Source organism: Oryzias latipes, chromosome 10, assembly GCF_002234675.1.
Source record: "Oryzias latipes chromosome 10, ASM223467v1".
NCBI classification, from domain to species: Eukaryota; Metazoa; Chordata; class Actinopteri; order Beloniformes; family Adrianichthyidae; genus Oryzias; species Oryzias latipes.
The window spans coordinates 27,104,073-27,114,492 of record NC_019868.2 but is presented as its reverse complement, the minus strand read 5'-3'; the positions used below and the strand labels follow the sequence as shown (position 1 = coordinate 27,114,492).

At 45.0% G+C, this 10,420-nt stretch overlaps 2 protein-coding genes across 2 annotated transcripts; both read right to left on the bottom strand.

Moving 5' to 3' along the window:
- Positions 1–116: 116 nt before the first annotated feature.
- On the bottom strand, positions 117–7,376 carry LOC101164163 (sodium/hydrogen exchanger 2-like). Its single transcript, XM_011480573.3, has 13 exons — positions 6,704–7,376; positions 4,991–5,213; positions 4,219–4,459; positions 3,895–4,145; positions 3,608–3,825; positions 3,341–3,537; positions 3,176–3,265; positions 3,020–3,090; positions 2,084–2,215; positions 1,874–1,970; positions 1,672–1,794; positions 1,463–1,526; positions 117–373 (listed from the first exon to the last, which is right to left on the bottom strand). Exons 1-13 carry the CDS (start codon positions 6,930–6,932, stop codon positions 198–200), a joined length of 2,112 nt encoding a protein of 703 aa, XP_011478875.1. The 5' UTR covers positions 6,933–7,376; the 3' UTR covers positions 117–197.
- A 554-nt stretch (positions 7,377–7,930) lies between these two features.
- Positions 7,931–9,660, bottom strand: LOC105354977. Its single transcript, XM_011480537.3, has 2 exons — positions 9,387–9,660; positions 7,931–9,069 (listed from the first exon to the last, which is right to left on the bottom strand). Exons 1-2 carry the CDS (start codon positions 9,547–9,549, stop codon positions 8,396–8,398), a joined length of 837 nt encoding a protein of 278 aa, XP_011478839.1. The 5' UTR covers positions 9,550–9,660; the 3' UTR covers positions 7,931–8,395.
- Between the last annotated feature and the right edge of the window lie 760 nt (positions 9,661–10,420).

Genomic DNA, 10,420 nt, shown 5'->3' with positions numbered 1-10,420 from the left:
GAACGATTGCCTGTGGGCATGTGTGCACGAAAATTTATGACAGATGAGTATTTCTGTCTGCTGGGGGAGCATCTTAGAAGGAACTGCAGTAAAACAATGGACTACTCTCAAACCGCTCCAGGTGAAACAAAGCATCAATGACTTTATTGTTTTGGTGAAACACTCCAAGTCAAACAATCTTTCATTTGATTGCATCTCTACTGCTGCTTCTCGTTCTCCAGGTTAAAGCTGAGGTGTTTCTTCGGGGCTTTCTCCTGCTGGTCTGAAGAGGTCCGATCCGGTTCAGGTTTTGGGTTTTCAGGCTGACTTTGAGTCTGCGATTCGGTGGAGGCCAAAGAGTCAGAGAGGGTCCGCCTTGAGCTTCTGGAGCACACTGTTGGGAAGGGAGAGGACACAGTTTTGACGGTCCAACAACACGTTTTTGAATAGTTTAGACATTTTTAGGGAAAAGTTAAAACGTGAAAATATTTTATTTGTTATTTAAATCTTTTCTTTCTTTCCTCGTGTCTTGGGTATCTGTCTTTTATTCCCGAGGAGACATCTCACTTTGAAAATGAAGTCATTTCTTTTTATCCATAAAGCACTTTTTACAGAATAAAATCACAAAACAAAAGACAACATAAAATCACGGACTGATTAGGACCTGCTAAAGTGAATATAAAAGGTAAAGTCCCCTTCTGATTATGCTGTTTTTAGTCAAAAATCAGATCAGAGCAGCAGAAGTTTATCAGAAATTTGCCTCTGAGTTGTGGGCGGAGTTGTTGCAGAGTGAGCCTGCCCTCATTTCCCATTGTCCCCGCCCAGACGAGGAAAGCAAAGACGTACACGGATCTATTTGCAACCAGAGGCATCAGAATGGAGCGGAGCAGGAAGCTTGCGGCCTGCCGACTGTAGATTTTATGTGACTAAAATCTTTTTTCATTTACTTCTGATTCACAACAATTTTAATAAAGAAACACCCATAAGCGCAATTTTAAGTTTATTTTTTACTTTTTTTACATGTCCTCCATCATGACAAAAATCTTACAGAACATGTTAATACCACCAAAACCATGATCGTCATGGATGTGGGTCTTAAGATCACCATTAGACTGAGATCCACTAAAGGTTTCTACATCAAAACATCTGGATTTGGCCTTGAAAACACTCAACGGACGTCATCTGATGTGACGACAAAATTCCAAAGACAAGCAGTGGCAGTTTGAAAGGTCAGATCTCCTCATTTTTTGTTGCTGTTTTTTTGGAATATTTCAATATTTTGGCTTGTGAGCCGAAGAGCAGGGGTTTAAATGGTTGGTAACGTACGTTGGAGTTCTAAAAAGAGAAAGTGAAGGCCACACGACCAACCCTCCGTTCTCTCTGATGTACAGTCGGGTTCCATCGACTTCAAATTAAATCATTCATGGCTTTAAAATGGCTCACAGCAGTCACAGGTGTACATCCTGTCTTTTGTTGGTCATACCTGTGTGAGATCGGCTGAGTCCCGCTCTTCCTCTGAGAGAATCACAGAGCCTTTCATCGTCCTCCTTTAAAAACATGTTTCATTTGACAGAATGTAAGAGTTTGCACTCTTGCTTTGGTAGTATTTAGAAATCCTGACAAATTTTGAATCAGCCCTTCAACTTAAGCTTTACCAAACTTGGAGATGTGAATTTTTTGTGTGTGCTGGACCTGCGGTGTGGTTGCGTTGCAGGTGTATCTCCCTCCAACGCTCTGGTGCCTGTGAAGAGGCTTCCTCGCCCGGTTGGTGGGGACATCTTGGTGCAGGCTGTGTCTGCTATAAGCTCGTGTTTGCTGCAGTCAAAGTGTCCAAAAGTGCGATTACACATTTTTAAGTACCACGAGTTCAGTCGGGAGCCGAAAGGATGCTCACCTTCTTGTTAAAGCTGTGAAGGTTTCTGGAAAGGATCCGCCTGATGCTGTCCATCTCCTCTGGCAGCAGGGGGCGACTCGGAGGACAGGGGTCGACCCTGAAAGGGGTGTTTCCTCATGAAGCGTTTCACATCTTCGTTCTGCATTAAACACTGCTGTTTGGAAAGCTTTTTGAGAAGCAGGAACCACGGCTGAGGAGCGGTTGTCTTACACTGAGGGGGCTCCGTCGTCTCCTCTCTGCCCCCTCCTCTCCAGCTCCTGGTAGACTCTGAGGATGGAGTGAGCCTGCTGGTCCTCCCGGATCAGGAAGCGCCTGAGGTACTTCTTATTGAACTGTTCGAACCTTGCATGCAGATGTGTGCAGAAGCAAAATGCATGAGTAATCCAGTAGGCAGTGGCGGACTCAGCAGTTTGGGGGCCGCGGGTGAACAATTTCATGGGGCCCCCCTGCAGCGGGGCCCCTTATCTACGGGATAACGTCAAATAACTTCTACGCTGTTCCACCTTTAGACACCATCAATGTCAAGAATCCAACTGTTTTGATACGCGTTTAAAAGTGAAGTTATATTTAAACATTAAAAAAGTGTATTTTATTTACATTATATTTACTTGGGGGTAAAAGCATTGCATTTATTGAATGTTACCCACTCACACTCTAGTAGGAACAGATGAGGGGCTTCTGTCTTTTCTGTGATCTGTCAGGTTTTACTAAAAAAGACAAATGAAACAGAAATTCTTGAAATTCTTGAGCGTCTTTTTCTGTCTCTTTTCTCATTTTTCTTTTTTCCCTGCTTTGTCTTTCTGCACTTTTGGAAGTGTGTCATGCTTTCCTCTTCCCCTTTTTTTTTTTTTTTTTTGGTCACAGCTGCTCGGATAACAGCGTTCGTTCTTTGCTCTATATTCTGCTGTTGACGGAATAGCCCATTGCTGCAGAGGGATGGGGGGACAAAAACACCATGCAGTAGTCTTGTTCCATTTTAGTGATTTGGGTTTTTGTGACGGAATCAAATAATAATGGGAGGTGTTGAGGGGGGCCCAGGCAATCTCCTAACTTTGCCCAATAGTAATTCTGCCCCTGCCAGTAGGTGGCAGCCATGCATTTATAACCCCTTATGCTTTGCTAAGGAGGTTACAAAAAATAACTCACTTATCCTTCCAGAAGTGTTGACCCCAGTAACCAACCACATCTTCCATCCCTGCCATCAGGTGATCCATGAACTAAAATCAGACCCACATGTCTTTTTTTTTAAAGACGAAGGGATTTGGAATATATTTAGGTTTTTGTTTTTTTTTCCCCCCTCACTCTGGTGTGGATCTCCTCGCTGACTGTCGGCAGAGTTTTCTTCTTCCTCTTCACATCCAGCAGCTCCACCAGCGGCTTTATGGTCATCCCCTAAAGAGAACCCCAGAATGAATTCAAAAAGTCGCTCGTGAACGCACCGACACCACATCCAAGCTGCCATCCCACCTGCACAAAGACGGTGAAGAGGATGACCACAATCGTCGTTGTGATGAAGAGCCTTTTCTTCGGGAAGTCGTCGATCAGGAAGACGAGGGAGAAGCAGATGGCCCCTCTCAGACCGCCGTAAGCGATGATAAACTGGTCTCTGAAGGTCACAGCATTCCTCCTCAGCTTGTTCACAACAGGAGTCAGCAGGAGGACACCTTAGAGCAAACATTTCCAAGGTTCAGTGCTGAGAAGGTGAACTGCAAGAAAAGACTTTTAGGAAACCACCTGTTGCCCTCCAGAAGAGACAGAGCAGCAGCGTGGAGCAGACGAAGGGCCAGCTCCACATGTGCACGTCCTGGATGGTGGACACGCCGAGGAAGATGAAGATCAAAGTTTCGCTCACGCTGCTCCACATCTTCAGGAAGTACTGGATGCTGGTGTTGCTGTGCTCCGAAACATTAGCTTCCACGTACTGTTTCATGGTGACGGCACAAGTCACGATCCTGCAGAAAAAACAAAGACGGTTGAGATTTGTGAGCCGGGAGCCAAAGCTGGCACTCTGCGACACTCACGCCGTGATTCCAGAGAGGTGAAGCATCTCGGAAGTCAAGTAAGACAAGTAGGAATAGAGGAAGACGAAGAGCGGAGCGATGACCTGGGCTCTGGAGGTGAAGCGTGAGGTGAGGGCCGCCAACAGGCCGAAGAAGAGGCCCAGAAACAGACCTCCCAGCCCCACCACCACCACCCTGCACATCCCCAGCAACACGTCCAGCCCCGACACCGACGGCAGGCGCAGGAAGGACTCAAAGAGCTTATACAGCACCTGTTGGAATGAAACGTTTCAACCATTGGTTCAAGGGACCACCTGAACCCACGCCCCTCCGTGCTGCCCTCACCACAGTGACCGCGTCATTGAGCAGTGACTCCCCAAACACCAGGATGTGCAGCTGCTCATTGACTTGCATCTCTTGGTAGACGGAGAGCACGGCCACCGGGTCGACGGCGGCGATTAGGGAGCCGAACAGCAGGCAGTGGAGCAGAGAGATGTCCCCCAGAGACGACGGCGCCAGGAGGCAAACGCCGTACAGAGACAGGCCGATGCCCAGCACGTTCCAGAAGGTTCCCAGCACTGCGTACCTGCAGGAGCACGACAGCTAGTCAACTTTACTGAAGCTAGAATCCTCCTTCTTTTAGCTTTTAAAGCATACTTAAGTTGACAGTTGGTGTTTATGGCCAAATCAAACAACCACATGTTCAAGATGAACCATTTGATCTGTTGTAAAAGCGTTCCCAGTGGTCTTAGGATTATGATGTTTTTAGCTAAAATGCAAACCCCTGTGTTGTTTTCTAGGACACAGGTCCTGCAGAGCGGCAGGAGTTCATTAGAAATTCACCTCTGAGTTGTGGGCGGGACAGTTGGCGCAGAGAGACTACAGTACAGTCCTTCCCCGGGTGCTTGTTGCTGAGAGCTCTCTGTTTACACGCTCTACCGCTAGCTTGTAGCCCCTCACAACCCCAACTTAACATTACCGGGGCAACAAAATCAACATCTGAGCTATCCAAGCCGTGCAAGTGGAGGCATCCGAATGGAGCGGAGCAGGAAGCTTGTGGCCCCGCCCACCGAAAAACATGACTTTCATTGGAGTGGGTCATCAAAGGTAAACAAACCAAAGGATGGTTCCGAGGTTTTCAAAGAAGAGCCTCCCGGGAAGGAAGTATCCTGCGTCCAAGACGATGGGCGGCAGCAGGAAGAGGAAGAAGGAGTCTGCACTCAGAGTTGGAGGAGCGGAGTGTCGAACGCCGTAGATGACCCCTCCAACAAGAAGGCCCACCATGATGAGGACACAGCTCTCCGGCACGACGGCTGGGACCCGACCTGACCAATGGAAACCTGCCATGAGACCAGAAGAGTGGACCATGAAGGATAGGGTGGTACTATGGGGCGCCACAAAATTCTGTTTAAAACTCAGCCATGTGTGTGTGTGTGTGGGGGGGGGGGGGGGGGGGGTCTAAATTTGTAGCTTTTTGTTGTTGTTTTTTAATACGCGAATCTCATGTTGAACCGAAACAAAATCGTAACACCAGAGGCGGTCCTGGCTAGTTTGACGCCATGGGTGAAACACTGGATGGCACCCTCACCCCCCCTCCCCCTTCCAGCCCCCGCTGGGTATTGAGCATGGTGTCTGAATAGCTTTTAATATTAAGGGCACTAGATATGTCCTGCACTGTATAGTTTTTTAGTAGTTAGCGGTTCTAATGCTGAACCAGAATTGAACAAGAAAGTAAGTTTTATTTATATAACGCCTTTCACAGATGAAATCACAAAGCACTGAACAATAAAAAAAGCATACAATACAGTAAAAGCAGAAAAAGAATTAATTAAATATCATGTAAAGCAAAAACTAAATTGAAGAAAAATAAACGTAGAATAAAAACAACAATGAAACCAGTCAGCTAAAAGCATTTTTGAATAAAAGTGTCTTCAGTTGACTTTTAAAAGAATCGGCAGTGTCGGCAGCTCTTGCCTGGAACGACCAGTCACCTCTGGTTTTATACTTGGTCTTAAAAATCTTTAAAAGATTTTGATCCGAGGATTGGAGGGCACGGACGGAAGCGTAGGGACAGAGCAAGTCTGATAAGTATTTTGGGGTCTGTCCATTTAAAGCTCTATAGGTTAAAACTAGAATTTTAAAATCAATACGCCACTTGATTGGGAGTCAGTGCAAGGAGGATAAAATGGGGGTAATGTGTTCCCTTTTGTCTGATCCTGTTAAAAGCCTTGCAGCAGTGTTTTGAACTAACTGAAGACGGTTAAGAACAGATTTATTAAAACAAGTAAAAAGAGAATTACAATAAACGAGAAGAAATAAAAGCATGGATAACCATCTCAGAGACTGATTTAGATGAAAAGGCCTGCGGTTTTCTTACGATACGTAAATGATAAAAACAATTTCTATTTAAAAGGCTGGAATGATGGTCCAAAGACATTGACTGGTCAAACCGGACACCAGGATTTCTGAAACAGGGTTGTACAGAGGATCTCAAAGAACCAAGATGCTGGGAAATTATTGGGATTGTGTTTTCTGGGGAAACTATTAGTGTTTCCGTCTTTTGTGGGTTTAGCTGAAGACTGTTACTTGTGAGCCAAGACTTCAGACAGGCAAGGCAATCCAGTAGTTTTGTAAGTTTGTGGAGTTCTGAGTCATTGAAGGAGAAGTACAGCTGAATATCATCAGCATAGAAACAGAATGACACATTTTTAAAGTTATGTTACAAGAACATTCTTATCTAGAACAGATGCATAGACCCTAATTCAAAAAGACTTTATTAGACGTTTCTGGATTGTCGCCCTGAATGACCCAACAGGCTCATCTCTCTTACCCAGCTTGGCCAGGGAGGCCAGCATGATCCACAGCACGATTTCAAAGGGAGCCTGGACGTGGTGGTAGTCCACGCTGAACACCCGCAGAGCCGTGGGAGCATCCGCATGCAGACTGCTGTTGACGCCCGCCGAAGGTGGCGGGCTGTGGGCTTGAGGGGGAGTCAGACCCCCACATCCCAGGAGAGAACCAGAAAGGAGCCAAAAGAGAGTCCGCGGTGCAGCCATCATGCTGCCATGCCGGGACAACGTGAGGCACAGACGGAGGACAGGGACAGGAAGGCAGAGAGGCACGCAAAAACACACACAATACACACACACACACAACCCCCTGAGCAGAACTCATGCTGCTGCTAATGTGCACAGGAATCCCTGAGCTTGCAGGGACACCCCACCAACAGCACAGAGTTGAAGCACCACAACATTCACAGCCACATCTCCAAGTTTAGGAGCGCATTACAGACACTCTTTTCAAATTAACCCAATCTGCATATTCCTAAACCTAAAACCAGATTAGAACATAGAATTTTACACACGATGAGCCAAGGCTTCATTTGAGAATAATCTGAGGGTTGTTTAATGTCCTATTTGAATGAGAATTTGAGTTTTAAACGACTCTGTTTTGTTTTAAAATGTAGATTCTTTCTGAAAGCAGAAAGAAAAGTCATGATTGAATCTATAAATGCAGCTGAAGTTCATTTTAGACACTAGTTTGAGTTTTAAACTTAATGTCGACGTTTGCGCAGGATTTTAATTATTTTAATTAAATTACTAAAAGAGATTTTATGACAGCCTGGCTGTTTTTTTGTTTGTTTTTTTGCAAAACAAAACCTTATTTTGTAAAAAAAAAAATCTTCTTAAATGTAAAGGAAAAGGCAAACTTGACTGTTTTCTGCTTTTATAATGAAACTATTAATCTTATTGATCCCACGAAACATGTTTAGATTGGGGACGCTTTTACTAAAAGACATAAAAAGGTTATGTGGTAAATCGAGAACTCCACTAAGGAATTTTGTGGTCCTTTTGGGCTGAAAATGAAAATCTATTTCTCGATTTTTATTTTTGTTTTTTTTACTTTTTTTTCTATTACATTTTAAAAAAAAATGGACATGGTTTGAAAATGAGATAAAACGTTCATTCAATGGTCGACATACTTGTTGCGCACCACAAAAACAGTTCTTACCTGGCAGACATTCATATATTCAAACACCAAAACCGACTGCAACAGGTTGGTTTTATGAGCTTTATTTTTATTTGTAAAGAATAGATTTGTGACAATTTATTTGAAACGTTTTTTTCTTGAAAGTTTGAAGACTTGTGGTGGGAAACGGACTGTGGTTTTAGACCTTTGAGGTTTCTCTCTCATCAAATTGATCTTATTTCAACTCTTTAACTTTACATGATTTTGGGAAAGTAACCTTTCAGATTTTTCAAATATTTAAAAATGAGTTGTTGTTTTTTTAAATTGAGGTTTAAAATAGAAACAGGCTGGAAGTGACTAAGAACAAGCTTTAAAAATCATATCAGACTGCTGACCTGTAGTGCCACCTTTTGACAGCAGGTGGCGCATGGAACCAGTTGAGTTTGAGGCATCACTCCATCATGCATAAAACAGAGCTGCAACATGGAATTACACTTAATTTCCTTTCACGGGTACATATGAGTGACCGTGCAGAATCCCTGGTCGAGCATATTCAATACTTTAGGAGGACGTTTGCCTGCAGATGTGGATTTTCAGCTTCAGAAATCCTCAACACTGGGGAGCTGAAGTGTGAGGAGGGAGCAACATTCTGGGTGCTCAGATAACTTATTTTGTCACCGCTGCCTCTTTGTGGACCTTGATCCATGCTGTTCTCAAGTGAGTAGGGTTCTTGGGACCCGGGCTGCGGCGGGGGCACCAGGCCGTGCAGGAGGCTGTTCTCCAGGTGGGAGTTGCATCGAGCTAAATTATCCGTCAGATGCTGCATGTAAACCTCCTCCAGCTTCTTTTCCAGCAGTCCGTTCAGCACGGAGTTGGACATGGGCTCCAACCCTGGTTCGTTCGCGTCCAGGCTGATGCTCTGAGTGCCGCCCATGACCAGATAGCCCTGGTCTGGGATGGACACAGCTGAACCAGCATAGACCTCTGGCTTAAAATTCACCGCAGGGTAGCCGGAGTCCTGCTGGCTTGAGTTGGCTCTCACTGGATTGTGGGAGATGCGACCTGAATCGGCCACCTGTAGGTCTGGATACTGGTCCAGGAGGCTGCAGTTCTCAATGCAGACGAGATTTGGGGTTGGTGCAGGTGAGTACCCGGGGATGAAGAGGCCCGGTGGCTGAGGAGGCACTCTCCGTCTCTGGGCTGAGCTTAAATCTTCCAAGTTTGGTCCTAAATGTAAGAAATATACATTTTTACTGACAAAAGAACAAACGCAGATGGATTATAAGATGTTTTCAAAGCCCAACTGTTAGTTTTTCTATTCACTTTGATCAAAATTTTTATTTAAAGCCTCAAGAAGTTCAGGTTTTATCCTGAACAGAGACCAATTGAAAGGAAGAAGCTGTCTTTGTAGGAGAAAAGAGGAAGCATTTCAGACGGAGGGCAAACAGCTCGAGGACCCATTTGCTTCATAAAGTGACTGTAGGAAGTTCAAGCTGACCCTCGTCAGAGCATTTGAGTCGAGTTGCAGAGCCTTGGCTCTTTACCTGCTTCGGCTGAAAGCATCTGTGGCAGCGCAGACCTGGAGCAAGAAGCTGCACACGTCAGCGGGTTCACGCCATGAGCGCTCGTCTGACCTCTCTTCTGCTTGGAGGCAAACCGTTTCTCCTCCCTGAAGGGCAGTGATGTCAAAAAACCTTCCGCCAACATGACACCGAGGAACGTCTTTCTTTCTGCCTCTTTTTGCACGTCTCTCAGCTCTTCATAGATGGCCGGTTCAGAAGTTTGACTTCTCTTCCTCTGTCCTGTTTCACTTCTGCATGTGACGACTGGGCCCTCCACCCACACGGGCTCACTTCCTCCACCACTGGGACAGAAAATCACGGCAGTAAAGTAAAATACAGTACAGTGCATGCAAAAGAAATGATAAACTTGAAGTACTATGATCTAAACCAGGATACTACAACCTTTAATGCTAAAAACAAAAACAAAAACGGCTTCTTTGCTTAGAAAAATCAACTTTATTTCTGTTTTTGTTCCCGTTTAGAAAAGTTTGTGTTTGTTTCTGAGGAACAGCACGGATATTTGTTTCCATCTTTAGGTTGAAATCTTTCATTTCATCCATGCAGGAGAAATTTCTGCACGCGAAAAAAGGTCTAAACGGGTCGATTTGACCCAGAACACAACAGCAGGGTTAAATGTTTGCAACAGTTCTAAAAGTGTTTTTCAAAAAAGAAAAAAAAAGAAAACACACAGTACAGTACAGTCCACCGCTCTCAACAAGGGAGTGTCTCTCACTTCCAACTTTCACAACCCACTTTAAAAAAGTTTCAGAGGGCAAATCATTGAATTCCTCTTATCCCGGCTACCGTTGGGCAAAGGCGGGGTGCGTCCTGAACATGTCGCCAGTCTGCTGCAGGGGCCACACACTCACACACACCAGTGGAAAACTTATCCCTTGTGCTATCCTAGGCACGTTAACGTTGGGTCATCTAGACCCACTAGACAGTGCTCTGAACCTTTTTTCTTCAATGATTTGTGATCTTCACTGGTGTCCATGAATTACATGAAATCCTTCCAC